The 22,685-nt window shown below is 42.1% G+C and overlaps 1 protein-coding gene across 1 annotated transcript; it reads right to left on the reverse strand.

Annotated features, from left to right (window-relative positions):
- Positions 1-2,001: 2,001 nt before the first annotated feature.
- Positions 2,002-2,937, reverse strand: LOC147734999 (olfactory receptor 5AP2-like). The gene has a single exon (XM_086953735.1). It carries the CDS (start codon positions 2,935-2,937, stop codon positions 2,002-2,004), a length of 936 nt encoding a protein of 311 aa, XP_086809861.1.
- Positions 2,938-22,685: the final 19,748 nt, after the last annotated feature.

A 22,685-nucleotide genomic window follows, 5' to 3' on the forward strand; every position in this document is an offset into this window, starting at 1 on the left:
TCAAAATGTTCAAACTAAATCCAAGGAACTGGCAGAGAATGCACACAGCAAGCAGTTCTCATGTAAAAAGGATGAACAATGTCTTTTCAAAAATAAAGACATGTAGTAAAGTGTGCAGAGCCCCGTACTGTCTACAGAGCTCATGCTAACTTAGAGAAGACAACAATGACCCCATGGGAAATGTGACACTATGACAAACACCAACGGAGCACCGACAGTGTCCATGCACAGTAGGGGTTAGATGACCACTGAGAGTTGGACGCAGGGCTTGCCCAATACCTCATCCTCTTGCCAACCCCCACTACTCAATGCTAAAGGTATTGTTCTGCATTTGTTGGCTGCCCACACCGCTGAATATTGTGTGCAGCAGGTTTTCGCAGAATGCTGAGAGTTGGGGTTTAGCCCAGTGATAGGCTGTATGCAGTGGATGGTGGCTCACCACCGATTGCTGGGAAAAGGACCTGGCCTCATAAGGACAGACTTTACTTCCCATGGCTGAAGGCCTTGCACTGTGGGTGTTGGCTCTGACAAAGGGCTGGGCTAAGGGCCTGGTCTTGTCATACCATCATCATCAAAGAATTTTATTTTGATCACTATGATAATACAATACTTGTTATTTCTTGTGCTGGGCTCAAAAATACAGACCAGGGAATGCAGGCCATCTAGTCATAAATAATATTGAGTTATGGCACACTACACCCTTGATGGTGATTCTGACCTCCTCTCTCAAAACCTTTCCTCTCAATCAGAAGGAACATATTCATGGGTCTCACGTGCAAAGCTCTGGTGCAGACACAATCCATGTGTTTTGCAAAGTCACTGAGTGTGCCACAGACAAAGGGCTTTATAAAATGTAGTAAAGCCCTTTCATGAGGATTTTTTTAGGTACTTTCCGAATCAAAATTAGGAGAAGGCATGATAGATGCTCTATTTCAGTGAGATGGGGAACGTGGGAACATATGTACCCATAGTTTGTGACTATTATTTTGATTGCAAACCCTTGATCAGTAACTAACCCTGAGTTTGACTGAAAATTAGCAAAGAATAAGCTTTTCCTGTGAAAAAGATGCCCCTTTGGGAATTATGTTGAGCAACTTCCAGGGTAGCATGCATAGCATGTGTACCCAAATACCCCCCGAAAATGTAACACGCAGGACCTGTATTTTAGTTATTTGGTGATCCCCTGCAAATTGACAATGTCTAATACAACCTATTTTAGTACATAGATCACATGGCAAATTACATCATGATTCACAAACCTGTCAGTGTGCAATGTTCACATCCGTAGAATGTGAATTGGTCTAATGAAAAGGGCGCTAGTTCTTTCAGTACTCTTCTTGTAAGAATAATGGGTACAACTCCTTTCAATTAATCCAAATACCGATGGCTATTCATTGTACTATATATCAACATGTCTGTATTCGATATTCATCAACAAGCCTTTATGGAGGCAGGGCTGGCCTTAGGCATGTGCAAGCTGTGCACCTGCACAGGGCCACCAAATCCCAGGGGCCACCACATCAATATATATTCCTAATATAATAATCCTCTGAGGATGGATACATACTTGTGTGGGGGCCCCTGGCAGGGATTTTGTGGCCTCTGGCTCTATACAACTTCCAAACACCATGACCCCCCCTCTTCACTGGCCTCAGCGCTCCGCCTTAGCCGGACCCCCTCTTCCGGGCCCCCTACCTACGCTCCCTGCCCAGGGTCACCATGAACCTAGAGCCGCCCCTGATGGAGGTATTTTCAGTGATGTTTTGCAACATCATACACATTGTAAAGGTTCAACTACTTTTAGCATTCACAGTTCTATGAACTGCATTAAGATGTGGACTGATCAACATAGACACATGCACATTTCTGTCCAATTGTAATCCACACATTTACTAACTCTTTAAACTTTAATATGTGTTGTGTGCTACATCCATGAATGAAAACTCAATATTACTTTTACAGGATTCGTTTATGAAGATCAACAGTAACCTTTGTGTGAAGTCATTTGAGTAGATGTCTCTGCCTTAATTTTCTCAGGGCCTCTTTGACTTCCTTGTTTCTCAGGCTGTAGATCAATGGGTTCAGCATTGGAATAATAATTGTGTAAAACACTGAGGCCACACGGTCCTTTTCCATGGAATATTTTGAGCTGGGTCTGACATACATAAATACAAGTGTTCCAAAAAATAAGGTGACACTGATGAAGTGGGAAGAACATGTAGAAAAAGCCCTCCATCTGCCTTTTGAGGAGCTTATTTTGAGAATGGCATAAGCAATGCATTGATAAGATATTATAACGAAGACGAGAGATCCTACTATAAGACTGCCAGCAGTAATGACCAGCATGATCACATTAAGCGAGGTGTCAGAGCAGGAGAGCTTTAGCAGAGGTGGAACATCACAGAAGAAGTGGGTGACTTTATTTGAGCCACAGAAAGACAAGCTAGCAGTACAGAGTGTGTGAATCAGGGAGTTAATGAATGCTACCAGGTAAATTCCAACTACAAGGTACATACAAGTTGCATTTGTCATAATTGCTGCATACAGTAATGGATTGCATATAGCCACATACCGATCATAAGCCATTAGGGCCAAAAGAAAAACCTCGGAACCCCCCATGGCTGCAAAGAAAAACAGCTGTGCTATACATCCCGAATGTGAAATTGTTTTCTTCATTATCAGAACATTTACCAGCAAATTGGGGGTCACAACGGAGGAGCAACAGAGGTCTACAAAGGACAGGTTACAGAGCAGGATGTACATGGGAATGTGAAGATGAGGAGACACACTGATCAGGGTCATGATACTGATGTTTCCTACTAAGGTGAATATATAGACACTTAAGAAGAACAAGAACAGTGGGGTCTGCAGATGTGGGTCTTCTGAGAGACCCAGGAGAATGAATTCTAACACCAAGGTCTTGTTTCCTCCGTTCATCTATTGGCTAAATTGGTAGAGCAGTAGAGAATGAAATGACAGCACAGTCGTTCTCAGTGGTGGCACACAGGATGCATTTCAGGTACTAAAATAGAAACAGAAATATAAGCTAATGAATGTTGCAATTGCATTACCAGTCCCAGTGTATCACAAGGTAAGTAAGCACAGAATGTAGACATATTAATTGGAGTTTATAAAGTCTGGTCGAGTACATTTATAAAATCACCAGTCCCATGAACATTTCTTAAATGTGCAGTATTAATCAGGAGTAACATAAAGTATAATGTACTATTATGAATGTTAAGTCCTGAATATTGAGGTCTGCAGATTTTCAATTCTTAACAAGTGCAATGTTGATTGCTAAACTGTGAAACCAGTGAATCAGTGCCATGATACGCTCCTAGTGATAGTGCTCTACAATCTGCATAAAATAACATAATATTATCTTAAATTTAAGTTTATGATTTGAGAGCCCGAAAAACCCATTTGTCCTCTATGAGCACAACATCTGTTCATAGCATTACAATGCTATTACAGAACAATTACATTATTTTATCAATGTAATGCCTTATGGCTTAGCACGCTTTATAAATATTTATCTTATCTTAGATATGTTATCTTAAAAAGAAGTGTGTTAAGATTAAATGATGCTTTGAATTTGTGTACTGTGGACCCAAACACGCCCAGTAACAGAATCAGATATAGCCGCACCTTGGAACTTATCTTGTCTGATCATTCTCTAGCACTCTTCAACATTTCCAAACTACCCCATCCCACTGCCTCCACCAAACAGAGTGCCCCCTTCCACAGCTGGTTCAAATTGACTAAGCAACAATGGAGCAATTTCCTCGGCACCACTCAGTCCAGGATCAGGCAGCAGAGTACTTTAACAACTGGATCACCAATGGTGTTGACCGTGTCGCCTCCATCAAACCAGCCAAAATGCACAGACCCTCGAAACATGCCAACTGGTCCACCCCGGAACCCTGCATGTGAAAACACCAGTGCAAACAACTAGAAAGAAGATGGTGCAATGGTAGGAACCACACTGACATAGCCACCTTCAATCAGCTCTCAACTTCTACCACTGATAGATCAAAGCTGCAAAGAATGAGGCCCTCACCCGCTGGATTGACACCATTTCCAAACAAGGCAAGGAGCTCCTCGCCATTGTTAGAGAGTTCTCCTGCCCATCAGCCACCAAAAACGCTATCCCCGCATCACAGGTACTCTGCAACACCCTTGAAGATAAACCAAGCTAAAACTAAATGTATGTCTATCAACCCCCACAAATCGTTTAGAAGATCCTTTGAACTAGGAGGCAACAGTCTAGAAAGGGTATTTGACTTCGCCTATCGGAGAATTAGTTTAACATCAAATATGTCCTGGAGCTCCCAATGTAAAAAAAAAGCCTGAATTTATTCCAAGCAGCCTTGTGGATATGGAGACTAAATAACAAAAGCAAGACAGGTATCTACCAAGTCCTCGGATATCACGTCAAACACACTTCTTGTATGAATTATACAATAAAGTGTGGAAGGTTTCATAACTGAAGGCTGCTGAGAAACTGTGTGAAATTGGAAGGGATAATTTAGAAAGGGCTCTGGCAGTCTTAGATAACAGTATGACCACCTTGTCCAATAGGATTTACTGTCAGGTAACATTGTGTCATCTGAAATAGACATCATGCAGAGTGACATGTATTCTTTAGAACATGGACTGTCCCAACTTAGATCTACGATGTTATTGTAGGACAACTTAATGCCGCAAGCCTCTTTTTTCCATACCACTTGACAAAACCGCAAACCATCCTGCCAAGAAAAAGATGTGAGATAAATTACGTTACATATATAGTAGTTGGAGAAATTACCATTTCCTGTTGCTGAAAGACCCTCCATGGATTGGATAATCCATGTGTACAGCATGATCAAGTAGGCATATTTAAAGCGCTGGGAGAGGGACATGTGCATTAATCATGGATTTTCCCTTTTATATATCACATTAGGAATGGCAAAATTGAAGTTTTCCTGAGCTGGACTGATTTCAAGAGTACTTTAGGGCATTCTTTAGTGTGTAGGGAGGTTTTGCTTCATGGCGATTGTAATGTGTCGGTGGCAGATTTCTCACACTATCTGAAAGGTTCCCCAGCTGCTGTGATCCATCCGGTTTCAGATTACTCTCTAATGAGAGTGATTACAAATGGTAATTTCAAGCTGACTGAAAGCTGAATTGTTACAGAAGGATGAGGCCTTAACAACTGCAAAAGAGGCATTTGATCTTCAAAATGGAAGGTCTTCTTCTGAGATGCAGTCGCTACCACATCCCAATTTCCCATTACATTTCGGAGAAGTTGTGCAATGCGTTTTTAACATGTCTAGTACCATTCATATACTCCGTAACTGGAAGTGTTTTTGGAGGTCTTCCGCTGATCCTGTTCCTGATTGTCGGGACTGTAATTAAATTTTTTCTGCTCTACAATGTTTGTGCCATCAAGAAGGCAAATGGAACTGGCACTGTAACATGTGCCCTGAGGCATGAATGCATTATACAGTGTTTTGGTGCACACGTACTTCAGGATCAGAATTAATTTGGGGTCTTGTTTTTCAGTCTGTGTGGCTACATTGCATGCAGACTGTTTTCCACTTTCGAGTGTGCCTATAAATATTTTTAGGAGCAAAACTGGTTCAGTCTCCAGACATTGACCTACTGGTGATCCTGCTTAGCATATGCAAAATTGCTTGTCAAATGTATTTTTAATAAATTGTTAATGCTTTTAACATATTAACCCCTTCCATGCTGGGCCGATTTTGCTGCTGTGCTGGACTTTTAAAGAGTCAATGGGTTTATGACGGCCCCCAGCCGTCATCAGCACACGAGCACTGTAATGCATGACGGATGGGGGCCGTCATCAGCATGGAAGGGGTTAAAATGGCTTTTACTGTGCTCTTTGCAGTTAAAGAAGCAATCATGCCTTTTAGACTTTTACTTTTTTTTATACGTATTGACCCTTCGATTTTAGCATTTTTTATCATTGTTTAGGGATAGCTTTTATTGTCCCATATCCAAGGAGTGGGTGTCACATGGTCAGGATATGTCAGTTAGAAATCTTGCAGTTTTACATACTCATGTTGTTAAGTTGCCTTCTCTTCCTAACACAATGGCATTTGACCTACATTTGCATGCATGGCTGTGCAGGATATAATTCTCTGCAACTACATTACTTACATTCTCACTTTGGAGGCACCTAACAGCATGAGCATTACAAGTTATCCTACTGCTGCTAAAGAATATTTGAGACTCCTTTGGGGCAGAAGTGGTATTGTTTATTTGTGGAATTGGAGGCATCTTTTAATTAGTTTTGCATTTTTTCACACATTCTGTTGTTTTAGCGCGACTCTTACCTGGAGATCCCCCGGTCCACCGCAGTCAAGAGTGGACTGTTTGTGTGGAGGGAGGTCTTGGGGCAATTTTTTTATCTCCAACTCCCTGCCGGGTAGGGCCACACGCCTCTGCTATTTTGGGTGAAGGGGCGGTCTAGTTGTTCCGGTCCCTTTCCAAGGCGGGTACTACAAAGGGAGGCTGTGGATCTCACGCGCTGATGCTTTACACCTAAAAGAATGAGCCTCACAGCTGCTATTTTTAGAATTACATTTTTAAAAACGTTGGGAAAGAATATTTGAGACTTGTTTATTTGCGAATTGGAGGCATTTTTTAATTAGTTTTGCATTTTTGCACACATTCAGAACTGTTGTAGCGCAATTCTTACCTGGAGACCCCCGGTCCACCGCAGTCAAAAGCGGACTGTTTGTGTGGAGGGAGGTCTCGGGGCAATTTTCTGTCTCTCAAACTCCCTTCCGGGTTGGACCACTCGCCTCCGCCATTTTGGGGAAAGGGACGGTCTAGTTGTTTTAGTCGCTTCCCAAGGCAGGCATTACAAAGAGAGCCTATGGCACAAGCACGCAGCAGATGCACGCCGAAGGCACATCAAAGTCAAGCCGTCTGCGCCTGTCCGCGCCTGGCCGGGACCCGGGGCCCTAACCCCTGCTCCTTCTGATTACGATATCATAAAGTACTCCTCTAATCAGCTGTTTAACCACCACACCAATCCACAGCTAAATTGTACTTGATTAAACACTAAGGGAACCACTGCCTCATGCCTAGGCTGCAATTTTACAGTGCATAGTAATCCATGCAGATCATGCTATGTTTCATCATCAAGCAGTCTAACTAATCAGCAAATACAGCGTAACATTAAATATAAGCAGTATCTTACCAGTCATTTTTCCTTTCTCAATATTAATTGCTGCGCCCTCCCCAAACACCAGGCTGACATTTTTGGTCTTTTAGTTGACCTACAACCTGATGCTATCTTCCTCACCGAGACATGGCTCAATACCAGCTCCAGTCCAGATGTAGCCACAGTCTTGCCTTCTAACAACTCCATAGTTAGGAAAGATAGATAGGATAAATTAGGTGGAGGGATCGCTATCATTTTTAAAAATACCTATAGCAGCAATGTTCCAATTGACCTTGACCCTCATTTCACCTTCCCAGGGATATTGGTGTACCACCTCCCTGGGCCATCTGGCCCGTGGGCCACAACCTTCCCAGATTTAGTTATCCCCTTTCTTTGTAGTTCAGCAAATTTCTCTATTCTGGGAGATTTTAATCTCCACCTGCAGGATCCTGCCTGCACTAGCAGTAATACTTTTATTTCAGACTTGGCTGCTATGAACGTTTTACTCCACAATGTGGGTCCCACTCACAAAGCTGGCCATCTGCTTGACCCCATTTTTTCTAATGTATCCAATCTTCCTGTGTCCTGCAGCCACTCCTCTATGTTGGACTGATCATTTTTTGGTGGGTTTTAGGCTTGTAGTTTCACATCTCTCTCATGTGGTGTGCGACAGTGTCACAAAACCAATTAGGATTTGGGAAAATGTGGATATTGCCAATTTTAATTCCTTTCTTTATAATAATGCCCCCATTTTTAAAAACATGTTTGCTGTGGATTGCTGTATTGCCTATAAAGCAATCCATAATTCAGGACAGAAATGCTTGAAGAAAGCTTTCCTGGCCTACACGCCAAGCAGATCTCTGGGCTCAGCAGATGCCAATCTTCTGATCATTCCAAGAACCCAAAAAGCCACCTGGGATGAAAGAAGCTTCATAGTGTCCAAATCCAAACTGTGGAACTCTCTCCCCTTGCATATTAAGGCTAGTCCCACACTGCCATCATTTAGAAACAATTAAAAACTTGGTTCTTCAAACAATAGGCTTCCCTCCTGCTCTGTGCTTTCCTTCCAGTACATAGTTCTGAGAAACCTTCGGGTATTTGTGTGCTTTATAAGTTGTCAAAATATAATAAAATAAATAATAATAAACCAATCTCAAACCACCGACCACCCCTCCTGGGATTATTTTAGCATGAATATTGTGAGCAACAACAATCCCCTTTGAAACTACACCTGATCTACCATCCTCCGGGCAACAACCACTGATTCATTGAACAAATCACGGAGACCATCTCAACCAAAGCAGGACAACATTGTGCTCATATCTTCCAAGGAGATTTCAACCTCCACTGGAATGATCACAATGACCCCTCAGTCAATAGCCTTAACATCATCCTCACTGAACATAAATTGGTCCAAATATGTGACAGCCAACTCACCACCTGGGTGCTATACTGGCCCTCGTCATTGCTAGACCAAATTCCATCAAACTTCAATCGATTATTCCCTCAGACTGGACAGATCACCACTACATCAACGTCCTTATATCCGAACCAACTAAGACAATAAACCCCAACTTAAGAAATCCAAACAATGGAATTGGAACGTGAAATCAATGTCCATGATCTAACCTCCCTCTGCAACAACATAATACTGCCGCCAGTAGACATGACAGAGGTCCTTGACCTCACTAACCACTAGAACAACTCAATGACTAGCATTCTTGACACAGTTGCACCCTTTCAGCTAAAAAGAACCTCCTCTAAAGACTGTAATCCATGGCTTAATGGGTTCCTAAATGACCAAAGATGCAACCTGAGACTTGCTGAATGGACATGGAGATTCTCATTATCGCTAGAGCACCTTAAGCCATTGAGATCTCAAAGAAGCACGCACAGCAAACACATCAGACTCTCTAAAGCAAATTTCTTCAAAGCGCAACTAAACAGGGTTAAAAATCTACCAAGGAAACAGTTTGAAATTATAAATCCACAATTCATTCAACAAACCAACGCCACCACGTTAGGACTTCAATGAGATCAAAACAGCTCTAATTCCCCTCTGGACAAAGATAGTGAATGCCTCCCTACTGCAAGTAACCCTTCTGAGCTGCCTAAAAACAGGTCAGGTAACCCCCATTTAAAAAAAAAACAACGCTGGCCTCACTATCCCAGAAAGCTACTGTCCAATCTCCACTATCCCTACCCTAGCAAAACTACTTGAGAAATGCCTTCATTCCCAACTATGTAGCCATGTAGCCCAATTCCACCTATTCTGGCTTTCGCCAGGACCATTGCACGGAAACTGCCTCCTAATCCACCTAGACATATCCTCAGCCTTTGATACGGTCAAACACAATAGTCTCCTAGACTGACTTGAACACAGACTGTGAATCTCTGGGAATGTCCGAAAATGGTTCGTCTCCTTCTTAGACAGCCGAACACAAAGAATCAAGCTCAACCAATCGATGTACCCCGCCACAGCGGTCAGCTTAGGAGTACCTCAAGGTTCCTGCCTCTCACCTACCTTCTTCAATCTATTCATGGAGCCTTAACCAAAATTCTGAAACTCTCCAATGTTCACTACCACATTTTTCCTGATGACAACCAACAATACCTAAAAGTACCTTCAGCTGATGATATCCGCTCACTCAATACAAGTCTGCAAAAAACACATAACTGGCTAACCAGAAACCACCTCAAACTCAAATTGCTCAAAACCGAATCCCTCCTAATTACCCCCCTTCATGAGAACATGTTAACATGGAAGACTGGATGAAACATTTAACAGCCTTCGACTGCAAACCACACAGAATAGACTCCGCTAAATCTCGAGGAATACCAATCAACAAAATACTCAACATGCAGGAACACATCACTGCAGCCACTAGATGAGCAAACTGCCACATGAACATCCTCGGAAAACTAAAACCCTTCTTTCCCATCAACAACCTCAAATCAGCAGTGCAATCCCTAGTGATACTCAGACTAGTCTATGGGAATACAACCTTATGTGCTCTGCTGAGATCCAGCCTAGCTCCACTAAAAGCCTCACTCAATGCGGCCACAAGACTGGTCACAAGCTTCGAAATGAACAACCAGATCACCTCTGATCTAAAGGTACTGAGCTGGCTCCTTTCGAGGCAAGATCACAGCTAAAAATCACCGGTATGACACACAAAGCCCTGCACTGCGGCACACCGTAGTATCTAGCAGATAAACCGGAACTATCAGGCGGTGTTAGAGCATAGAGAAGCTCCAGCACCTGGCTACCGAAACTGCAAAAATTCCATTAAAAAAAAACATACAAACCGGCCTAGCACCTACTATCTGTTATGCCTGCCCCCGGAAATTAGAATGAACTCTTCTAGCCCGTCTTTCAAAAATGAAGTTAAACTGTTTATAATGAACAAATGGCTATCCAACCCCCTCACTTAATTTGTTATCTGAACAAAACTTATACTTGATCCTCAGGACCATTGGCAATCACACTCCTGAGTCCCCCTAGAGCCTCAAAGATTGTTTGACAATAAATCTGCTCTCCCTACTCTTTACTCTCTTCTCTCAGCTGTTTGTGTTAAACTTCTACGTGTTGTAACTTTTGTAAAGTGCTCTGATACACTTCCAGGGTCTAGTCCGAAAATCTTTTTAAATAAAAATTAATTAAATATATTGAGTTTGCTGAGTTGGTGTCAGCCCATGTGCTGGTGGTACCCAGGACCTTCCTACTGGATCTTGCTGAAGATGTGCCTTTGGCAGGACACTTGGAACAGAACAATATCCTTTTCACAGGCTTGTCACCTACTTCTTTTGGCCATAAATGCGGAGGCACACTGACACTCATTGTAAGACTTGTCAGGCAAACGTCAAGATTGGAGGGAAGTATGAAGCTCACCTCTAACACTTCCCTGTTGTGAGCACCCCTTTCAAGATGGTGAGCACTGATTTTGTGGGGCTGCAGGAGCCCAAAACAGCATTGAACAACAAGTGTATGTTGGTGGACCATGCCACCCTGTACCTAGAAGCTGTCCCTCTCAGGACAATCACAGCCCTGTTGGACAGTGGTGCATTATTGAGAATCTTTTCCCATGTGGTGTTACCCAGAGAGGAATGTCTGACATAATATCGACAGACAGAATATCGAAATACAAAAATATCGGAGCAAAAATATCGACATCAAAAATATCGGAATCCTATCTTCATAAAGGTAAGTACAAAAATATCGAAAAAATAATATCGTAGTACAAAAATATCGGAATCAAAAATATTGTTTTTTTAAATGTATTAATAATAATGTAAAAATAATTTTAAAATACATATAATTTTACAAATATTAAATAAAAATATTTAAAAAAAATTAAAACTAATACATATACATTTAAAATAAATAAAACACTTAATATTTTAATGTAATTTTTTTATTTTAATGTTATTTATTTGATTTAATGTAATATTTTTTTGTTTTTACCCTGTACGCCTGTACCCCAAAAACCCCAAACTGACCCTGAACCCTAAAAATATCCCTGTACCCCAAAAACCCAAAACTGACCCTGAACCCTAAAAATACCCCTTTACCCAAAAACTGAAAACTGACCCTGAACCCTAAAAATACCCCTTTACCCAAAAACTGAAAACTGACCCTGAACCCTAAAAATACCCCATTACCCAAAAACTGAAAACTGACCCTGAACCGTAAAAATACCCCTTTACCCAAAAACTGAAAACTGACCCTGAACCCTAAAAATACTCCTTTACCCAAAATTAATTAATATTATTTAATTACCAATTAATTATTAATTAACAATGACAATAAAGTAAATATGTTAGCACATTATCTGTAATTAATTTAATTTAATAATTAATATTATTTTTCCGAATTAATTAATTAAGAATAACAAAAATTATATTAAAGAATTACTATAATTAATGTAATTAAATATTTAATATTATTTAATTACCAACTAATTAATAATTATACATATGTACAAAATTATATTAATTAATTAACTAATTAATATACATTAATTACCAATTAATTATTCATTAAAATATGTACAAACATATATTAATTAATTAATTAATTATTATTAAATTACTTCCCACCCTATTCCCCTATAAACCCATAACCCGCTACAGAACATATTTATCAATTATTCAATTAATTAAAATGAATTGAAAATTATTTCTCAATTAATTAATTAATAATTCCTACTAATTAATAATTAATTTAACATAATTAAATTACTTCCCACCCTATTTCCCTATAAACCCACAACCCGCTACAGAAGTAAAAGACAATATTTAATTAAATTACATTAAAAATAAATAATAAAACATAATAAATACAATATAATATACACTAAATTTATTTAAAAATTGATATTAGTAACATCGAAGTTATTTATTTCGATATTATTGACATCGATATTTAAAACTTCGATATTACTGATATCATACTAATATCGATATTAAGACTGTCGATATTACTTACCTTCGATATTTTGTCCCATCGATATTTAAACTTCGACATTTTTGTATATCGATATTTAAAAATCGATATTTTGTCTGTGTACCCCAGAGAGGTTGTCTCTAACCGAGGTACCACCTTCATATCTAGGTATATGATGTCATTGTGGTAGAATTTAACCAGACCTGAAAGGCATGATAAAGGGCCTTACAGAACCCATGAGATGTAAGTGGGATATATTACCATGCCTGTTGTTTGCTTAAAGGGAGGGACAGGAACATTCCTGAGGTTTCAGTTCCTTTGAATTGCTGTATGGGTACCCTGGGAGGGGGCCTTTCATTCTGGTGAAGGAGGGCTGGGAGAGAATTCCAGGTAAGACACCCCATATTGCGTTCATCTACATGTTGGCCTTCAGGAACCAGATTCAGAACTTCAGGAAACTCACTCAGGCAAACTAGGAAGCCAGACAGGAGGAGACGAAACAATGGTATAAGTAGAATGCCACTCTAGTTTCGTTTCAGCCTAGCCAAAAAGTGTGGGTGATCGCAACACTGCAGCCCTGTCCGCTCCAAGATAAGAGGTCTGGGCGATTTGAGGTGGTGGAGTGCCGGAGTGAAGCAACCTACTTGGTGAACTTGCAGACTCCTAGGAACCCTTTGGGTATCCTGCACATGAACCGCCTCAAACCTCACTTTGATGGTTCTGAATTGATAATGCTCCTGGCAACAGGTGATGGAACGAAAGAGGAGAGTGGATCTCTTTATGATCTTCTGGCTGCCCAGGAGCATTATGATATCAGTGGATGGTGTGAACCTCTCTCCCACCCTGACTCTAGAGCATCAGAGGGACTGTCACCAGGTACAGGGACAGTTCGCTTCCCTGTTCTCTCTGACCCCAGGAATCACCAATTGGTGTATCCATGATGTGGACATTGATGACAGCTTACCTGTGAAACACAAGATTTACAGGTTGGCTGGTTTGAACTAGCATCAAGGAAGAAGTTTCAAAGACTTTGGAGTTAGGGATAATAGAGCCCTCCTGTACATCTTGGGCTAGCCCAGTGGTCTTGGTTCGGTAACCTGCTGAACCCGGTGCCACTCCTGAACACCTGTTCTGTGTGGACTACTGGGCGCTCAATGCCATCACCAGGTCTGAAGTGTACTCAATCCCCAGAGCTGATGAGCTCATTGCTCGGTTGGGATCTGCCCAGTACCTCAATACATTTGATCTAACATCTGTGTACCGGCAGATTGCCTTAACTAATGGGGCAAAAGAGAAGTCTGTGTTCTCAATTGCAAGGGAGCACTCCCAGTGCCGTAGCATGCCTTTTGGACTGAAGAACGCACCTGCCACATTCCAGAGACTGGTCAACCAGGTACTCTCTGGGCTGGAGGAATTCAGCGTTGCCTACCTGGATGACAATACTGTGTTCAGCTCCAGCTTGGAGGTGCACTTGCAACACCTCTATGAAGTGTTGAAGGCCCTGCAGAAGGCAGGCCTTGCTATCAAGGCCAGTATATGCCAGATAGGGCATGTGTCTGTGGTGCACTAGTAGGAAGCATCCAACAACTTAAGATCAACAACATCTGGCTTGTGAGCCCCCCAAGACCCAGACAGAGTTGAGAGATTTTTTAGGTCTCACTGGGTACTACAGAAAGTTTGTCAAGGGATATGGCACCATTGTTGCCCGCTTGACAGAGCTGACTTTGAGCCAAGAAAAGTCATCTGAACTGGCCGTTTTTGTTTCCCTTTAATCTGCCATGTGCATGGCGCCCATGCTCAAGATACCCAATTTCTCCCATAACTTTGTTGTGCAGACAGATGCTTCAGAGCATCAGGTGGGAGTGGTTCTCTCACAATTGAACGATGCGTGCTTGGACCAACATGTAGCTACTTCCCCAAGAAAAGAGGAGGAGCGCAATCAAAAGAGAAGCATTTGCTGTGGTTTAGGTGGTGAAGAAGCTGAGACCATATTTGTTTGTACTCATTTCCCAGTTCAGACAGACTACAGGCCCCTGAGATGGTTAATGCAAATAAGGACTGAGAACACAAAACTGTTGAGGTGGTCGATCTCCCAACGAGGAGTTGACTTTACAGTGCCATAACATCCTGGTACTGAACAGGCCAATGCTGATGGCCAGTCCAGATTCTTCTGCCATAGTGATTAGAACTCCCAAGAGGGTGTGTAGTACTCTTTTCAGCTAGAGGGGACACATGTTAGACTTGGAAGCCTTGAGTGGATACCCCTGAATTTGTGCCGCTCCCTACTTAATTTTTTATGCTTTGCTGTTTTTTTTTGGGCTTAAATGCTTTGGGAACTTTGCCATTGCTGACCAGTGTCAAAGTACAAGTCCTCCCTGTATAAATCATGATTATGATTATTATTTGTTCTCCATTATTGGCATATTTGATTTACTAGTAAGTCTCTAGTAAAGTGCACTGAGTGTGCCTGGGCCTGTACATCAAAAGCTACGAGTGGGCCTGCAATACTGATTGTGCCACCCACATAAAGTAGCCCCACACATGTAACTTACACCTGCCACTGCAGTGTCTGCATACAGTTTAGAACTGCCATGTTGACCTGGCAAGTGCACCCACCTGCTAGGCCCTAACTTTTCCATTTCTTACATGTGAGTCAGCCCCCAGGTAGGCCCACGGAACCACCATGGGCAGGGTGTAGTGTGTATGAAAGGTAGGACACACACTGGTAGGTGTGATCGTCCTGATAGTAATATCCAGTGCATTTCTTTTTTTACTATAGAAAGGCTGTCTGACCCATAGGATAACATGGGAGATACTTTGTAACATCTTACAAGTAGAGGACGTTTCTGTTCCAGTTCTGGGCCTCTGAAGGCTGTGCCTGCTGTTGGGAGCTGAACCAAATCTAAGAGAAGCAAGAAAACCATCTCTGACATTGTCAGCAATGGAGAGCAGGGGTACCGCTCATGAAGTGCAAGGTGCACTGCCCGGTCTGCACTGCAGCCCCAACATCCACTGTCACCTGCCAATGCCAGCTGTTATTGGCCGTCCCAATTACAACACTGACACTGTCACTGCCAGCACCTGCATCCTGTTATCGCAGAGCTGATAACCGCTGAGCATGACTCCATGGGTCTTCAAAGTTGCATCACCTGACTGTAACCAACACTTCACTGCCAATGCAACTGACATCCCCATGTCATGGACTCGACAAGTAGCGTCCTCGTGGACACAACACCTCACCTCTCCCATGGCTGCCAGAGAGGCAGCCCCGACCTCAGCACCGACACCTCACCTCTACAACATAGTGCATCATCATGGACTTTGTTTGCCAAGGAACTGTTTATTTGGGGGTCCATTTGACTCCGTGCCCGTTGCTGCGCATCTGGCAGTCGGTGCCGTACTATGGATTTATTGCTTCACAACATCGTAATAGCCCCAGGTGGAGCTATTTGTTTTCTACAATTGCTATTTTGGGAATAACTCTTTTCAAGTCATATTTGAGTACATGTATGTTAGATTTGTGTTGTCTTGGTCTTATTTGGTTTACAGAAAGATACTTTTTTTGCGCAGCCGGTGCCTCACTTTTTGTAATGCAGCAGCGGCGTAAAAATGTGGGACATTTCCAACGTGACACATCTAGGGAGATGCATCAAGTTGTAAAGTTCTGTGTCACATTATATCTGCATCAGGTATATTGTATGCAGGGTGGGCGTTCCCATTCAGGAAAGCCTCCTAAAAGGGACGCAGTGATATCTACAAGATTTGACAGTGCCACTTCTAGGATGCCACTGCGTGAAAACCTTATGCCTGCTTAAAGCAGGTGTAAGGAGTGACGCAGTACAATGAGGTTAGGCCTCAACATGCATTGTTGGAGTTGCGTCATGCTTGTGACACAAGCCCAGCAATGCGTGACTTTTGTGCCTGCAGATGCATAATAATTTCTGACGCATCTGTCAATCCTTGCGCCAACGGGAGCTGTATTGGATTTAAGGCACATCGATGGTGGCGGAAAGGTTTCTCTGGGTGGCGCAGAGAAAGAGACTCATCTGTACAGATGCATCACTTTCTAGTAAATCTACCCCTGTTTTTCTAAACTGATGTGGTACCCATTTGTGGTGTTTTCAATCAAAAGGAACTTGGAGAGGTGCCCTAGAGTATATGCCCCATGCCAGAAAACGACTTTTATTAACCATCTACCGGAGAAAATTTCCCCACATGTTCTAGCTTCAAACAACTTTCTCCTAATTGGAGATTTTATATTACCATGCTGAGCTGGTATCTGACCCTGACACACATCAATTGGTGTCAAATCTAAACACACTGGGATTAGCCCAGATGGTAGTGGGCCCCACTCACCTGGCTGCCCACTCTCTTGATCTCTTGTTTACTAACTCAACTAATGTAAGAGTTGAATTCCCCTCCTGCTGCTCTGGTCGGATCACAACCTGCTAAAATTTACCTTCCCTAAAGACACCCCCAAAAAATGACCCCAGTAGTGATCCTACATGGAGAAGACCATGGCCTAAAATTACTCTAGCAACTTTTGCAGCGAGTTTTAACCCCCACCTCTAGCCCTTGCATAGAACATTGATCTTGCAACAACAACTTTTGAGGACGCAATCTCATTAGCCTTGAACTCTGTTGCTCCTCTGTCAAGGGTTAAGAGCAGGCCTAGGACGTCACCCTGGTTTACAGAAGTTCTGAAATCCAGTAAAACTGTTTAGTAGGAATGGCGAATGCATATGGAGAAAAACTAAGACCAGTGAAGATTGTCAAAAATATAAACAAATTCATCGAGGTTAGTTAGGAAACGTCAAACTCGCCCAAAATGTTTATTTAGTGCCAGGATCAACAGAGCTGCCAATTCCGACGAGGAGCTTTATAAAATATTAAAGGAGTTTACTATTTCTTTGTTTGATCAGTACAGTATTATACCGTTGCAAGAATGGGTTTACACACTGCCAAATTCTTTTGATTAAAAGATTAAATCTATTCATAGTTCCTGTTCAGTCACTGAAACAATAATTCTTGACAATAACCCAGTTAGCTACCAGGATTCCACCACTCCTCTGCTACAGGAATTTACTATGCTTACTTCAGATGAAGATTCAACCACTCTGGCTATAATTAAATCGGGCTCTCCCGTTAATCCGCTTTCTCCCGCTTCTTTCCAACTTTTGCACCCTTGCTTATGGATAAACTAACAGACTTATTTAACATGTCAGTAGCCCAAGAAAAGATCCCGGTCAGATGGAAGGCAGCTCAAGTCAAGCCCATAATAAAAAAAAAACTCTGCCAATTCTAAAATGCCCAGCAACTATTTCCAATTTCACTGCTGCATTAGTTTGGAAATGTACTTAAATGCCTGGTCAATAAGCAGCTTACCACCCATCTGGAGAGTCATGGACTCTTTGATCCATCACAGTAAGAATTCAAGGCATCACAGAGCACCAAAACCGTGTTGGTGGAGGTTGTGTATAACATCAGATTGGCCTTAGACAACGGGCAGTCAGCTGTGCTCCTTCTGTTTTATTTGACGGCTGCCTTAGACACCATCTCCTACAGCATTCTAGAGCATCCTCTCTCTGAGGTGAGTGTCAGAGGCAAGCACTAGGACTGGTTCAGGAATTATTTAAGGAACCAAACGACCACAGTACAAATAGGCACCCTGGCCCCCTGCAGTTGGTCTGTAAGAATGGGAGTTCCTCAAGGTTTCATCCTGAGTCCCATGCTTTTCAACCTATATGTGACACCTTCGGCCAGGGTGATCAGGTCCTACGGCTTTGATATAGTGTCATACGCTGACGACATGCAGCTATTAATTACCTTGGGCCCTGACCCCCTTGACACGTAGGTCAGTTTTAAAAACTGTATGACTCACGTTAACAATTAGATGTGTACTAATCACTTACAACTAAACTGAAGCAAGACAGAGGTCATGATGAACACTGGTCCAGTGATTGGTGACCACAGAAGCTGGGCCTGTGTCCATCCCCCAAATCTGTGGTGTGGAATCTCAGAGTGATCATTGACAATCAGTTGTCAATGAAAAACATATTAGCCATGTAATCAGCATTTGTTATGGCATATTGCATAAACTACGCAAACGTTTTCAATGGGTTCCCATTGAATCCAGGAAACCACTGATCCAGGGACTTATCATGAGTCACGTTGACTATGGTAATGCCCTGTTGGCCTCTATAAATGAGGAGCTCTACTCCAAGCTTCAAGTTTTGCAAAACACCAGAGCTATACTGATATTATACCTTCCAGCAAGAGCCCCATCTGTGTTTAGTCTGAAATCCCTCCACTAGCTTCCCATTAAGAAGCGGTGCCTCTTTAAAATTTCCTGTCTCATGCATAAGAGTATGTATGGACCTGGACCAAGTGTTTTGGCTAAGAAACTTGGTTGGTATCAACCAAAGAGGACGCTTAGGTTCAGTTCTAAATGCTTTCTCACACCTCGCATAATCCACACTGCCAGAAATGGTTGTCGATCTTTCTCCATTTTCGCTCCTCCTTGCTGTAGCAAGTTGCCGCCGTATCTCCTCTCCATCACTTATTATTAGTCTTTTCATAAGGAACTAAAAACCTGGTTATTTGACCATCCATAACACTCACTTTACCCGACTGTGAGTCTCTACACACCCCTTGTTAGAACCATGGGACCCCATGGTGATATGTGCACTAAATAAGTTTCTCTGACTTGACCATTCAATATGTTACTGTGAGTGTTGGTTCAAATACTTTACACATTGACTTAGGATAAGCTTGTCTGCTTGTGCCAAGCTAACAAGTGGGTGATCAGGGGTTATCTAAATGGTGTTTCCCCCTTACCCTGACTACCATCGAGGGTGCCCATTTGTAAAAAGGTGCCCACCTCTGCCAAGTAGAGACCCCCAGTTGTACACTTGCTCAGAGGTGAGGAGCCCTTGGCTGACACTGCGAGGCTGCAACACGTCTGAATTCCTGCCCTGCGGATTCTGTCAACCTCTACAAGGAGGGAGCACCCCGATAACACATACACACAGGTAATGGGGAGTTGGATCACCCGGCAAGGAGTTTTGGCAGATAAGACACACCCTAGGCAACACTAGATTAGGGTGCACAAGGTAAGAGTGCATTATACACAGCATGTATATACACTGTTCTAGCACAATTACACTATTCTGTTCATTGTATTAATCGTTGCTTGCACGTATTGTACTGAAGAATCCCAATGCTTCAACAATATTGAAACAACAGACTGTATTTCTTCCATATTTCTTTGGATATGCATGAGAGCACAAGTAAAAAGGTTCTAGTTATGTTCCCATAATTTCCTTTGGGAGTCAGGATTGTCATGTTTCGAGGTTGCACAATCCATTTATTACCTTGCCAGGTGTCAGGGTACAGATAGCAGGACCTCAGCCAACATAACCTGTGGGTGTGCCTGGAATCAGTCTTGCACAATCCTGATGCTTTATACTGTCCAACAAATTCACAGTTTTACTTGGGAAAGTATTAGCCACAAAAATCCTATGGCTGTAGGTAGCGCCCTATACAGAGCTGAATGGTGGGGATTCTAAAGGCTGACTGTATTGGAAATTGCAAAAAAATGTTTTAAAGATCTTTTCTGAATTTGCTTAAGATCCTTTTTGCTTTTGGATACAGGTACGGAATCTTTCATATATAAGGATAAATTAATACCTGTCTTATATTTGCAGAGAGGGAAGTATAACCCGGACATTGGGCATTATTATAGTGTTTTAAAGGAAATAGTAGATCTAGATATGGCCAAGAAAATAAAGTGGCTATTTAATATTAAGGAAACCTTGCCACAACTAGGTCTTGATGAACACTAGAAAAGGTGCATCAGAAAACACCATCTAGACACTATATCAAAGATGCATTTTGTGTTCATAATTAGGGGCGGAAAGTGTGCAATAAGAATCAAGGAAGATTTACCATAGATTTATTTGATGTTCAAAACTATAGTAGGTTCAATCATTTCCTAGATTCTATTATGGTACCAACTGCCAGACAACTATACATTAAATTCAGCCATGGTACTCTCCCTGTTAATTGCTTTTGTTCAAAATGGAAAGAAAAGCTTGTTCTGATTTGAGTAACGTATGCCCAGTTTCTTTACAGGCAGATGACACCTAACAATACATGTTTTTGTCTTTTGCCCAGGATATGAGCATCCAAGGAAAAATGGATTTTACCCATTTGCAGGCAGATTGAAATTGGACAGTAATATGTGGTGCTTAGATTGTTACTTGCTGAAACAAAAGATTCGATTGTCTGTGGTGTAGCCTAGCCAGATTTTTGCACCAGAGTTGGACCATGAGAGCCTGAACACTTGACTAATTTTCTGGCCCACCCTTTCGTTTATACCTTTTGAAAATGGTGGTTTACTTAGATCTTTCATTGGGCTCAAAAAATTCCACGGACCTGATAATTCTCGCCTCAGTGCCTATTCCAATCATGGAGTCCCACTCTGCAACTCTGGGCAATAGCTTGCTTAATCTCCACAACGGCCCCCACAACGCTAAGGATGCCTGGCCTCCACCTTGGGGGTGCCCAGGAGTGGACGCCTCACAGGGAAAGCCAGGATGGGTTCCACAGCAGTATTCGTACAAGCGCCTTGAGACCCTTGTGGGTGAGTAGTGCGCTATACAAGTATCAATTTACAAGTATCAATTTACATTTACAGTTTGAAATCAATAATGGATCCTGGAAAGCTATACATTTTCGAAACGTAGACAAAATTCTGAATTCAGAAAGGGGTCGTTTGTCTAAATCCATGAAGGTTTCTTTATAGAAACTAACAGTTAAATATTGGAATAATTGAAAAACTGTTGAAGAAAACAGCCTTTTGTCTCAACGTTTTCACCTATAACTTCTTGTAATTTTGACTGCTCTTGGAAAGCAATATACTGTTACATATTTTAGACCTTCCTGGTTATAGGGATATATAGGACTTGTAGTTTCACCAATACTCATACTAGCATGAGAATTTTGGTCATTTTTTAAAAAGATTTTTTTTTTACACAATGTCTTTCATTGGGAAGGGAGAAATACATGAAAACTCAATTGGTAATAACAGTTGATTTACAAATATGAATTACCCCTCACTTGTGTGGGTCGGCCTTGTGCCTGCGACAAGATACGGCACAAAATGCAACGTGTTCACACCTCAATTTTGCAGTTAAAAATTGACCCTTTTATGGCTGTAGTTTTTTGCCCCCTAGCTCAGCCGGCACCTAGGGAAACCTAGCAAACCTATACATTTAGACACCCAGGGGAATTCAGGATAGGGTGACTCGACAGGTTACCACCAGGTTCTGTTACCTAGAATCCCTTGCAAAGCTAAGAATTTGACAAAAAAAAACACATTTTCCTTACATTTCTGTGGTGTAAAGTTCTGGAATCTGCGTGGATCAACAAATTTCCACCCACCCAGCGCTCCCACGGGTCTCCCCAAAAACATGGTACCTCACTTGCCTGGGTCTGCCTAGTGCCTGCGACAGGAAACAGCGCAAAACGCAACGTGGTCGCACCTCAATTTCGCCGTGAAATTGTGCACTTTTTGGGCAAATAGACTACCTTTTGTTTTTGAACCCTAGCTCTGCCGGCACCTAGGGAGACCTAGCAAACCTATACATTGTTGAAAACTAGACACCCAGGGGAATCTAGGATGGGGTGACTTGACTGCCTACCACCAGGTTCTGTTACCCAGAATCCCTTGCAAATCTAAACAATTTACAAAATAAACGCATTTTCCTCACATTTCTGTGGTGGAAAGTTCTGGAATCTGTGTGGATCAACAAATTTCAACCCACCCAGCGTTCCCCCCAGTCTCCCCAAAAAAATGGTACCTCACTTGCCTAGGTCTTCCTAGTGCCTGCGACAGGAAAGAGCGCAAAACGCAACGTGGTCGCACCTCAATTTCGCAGTGAAAATGTGCCCTTTTTGGGCAAAGAGACTACCTTTTGTTTTTGAACCCTAGCTCAGCCGGCACCTAGGGAAACCTAGCAAACCTATACATTTTTTAAAACTAGACACCCAGGGAAATTCAGG

The sequence above is a fragment of the Lissotriton vulgaris genome, chromosome 1_2 (assembly GCF_964263255.1).
Source record: "Lissotriton vulgaris chromosome 1_2, aLisVul1.2, whole genome shotgun sequence".
Classification (NCBI taxonomy): Eukaryota; Metazoa; Chordata; class Amphibia; order Caudata; family Salamandridae; genus Lissotriton; species Lissotriton vulgaris.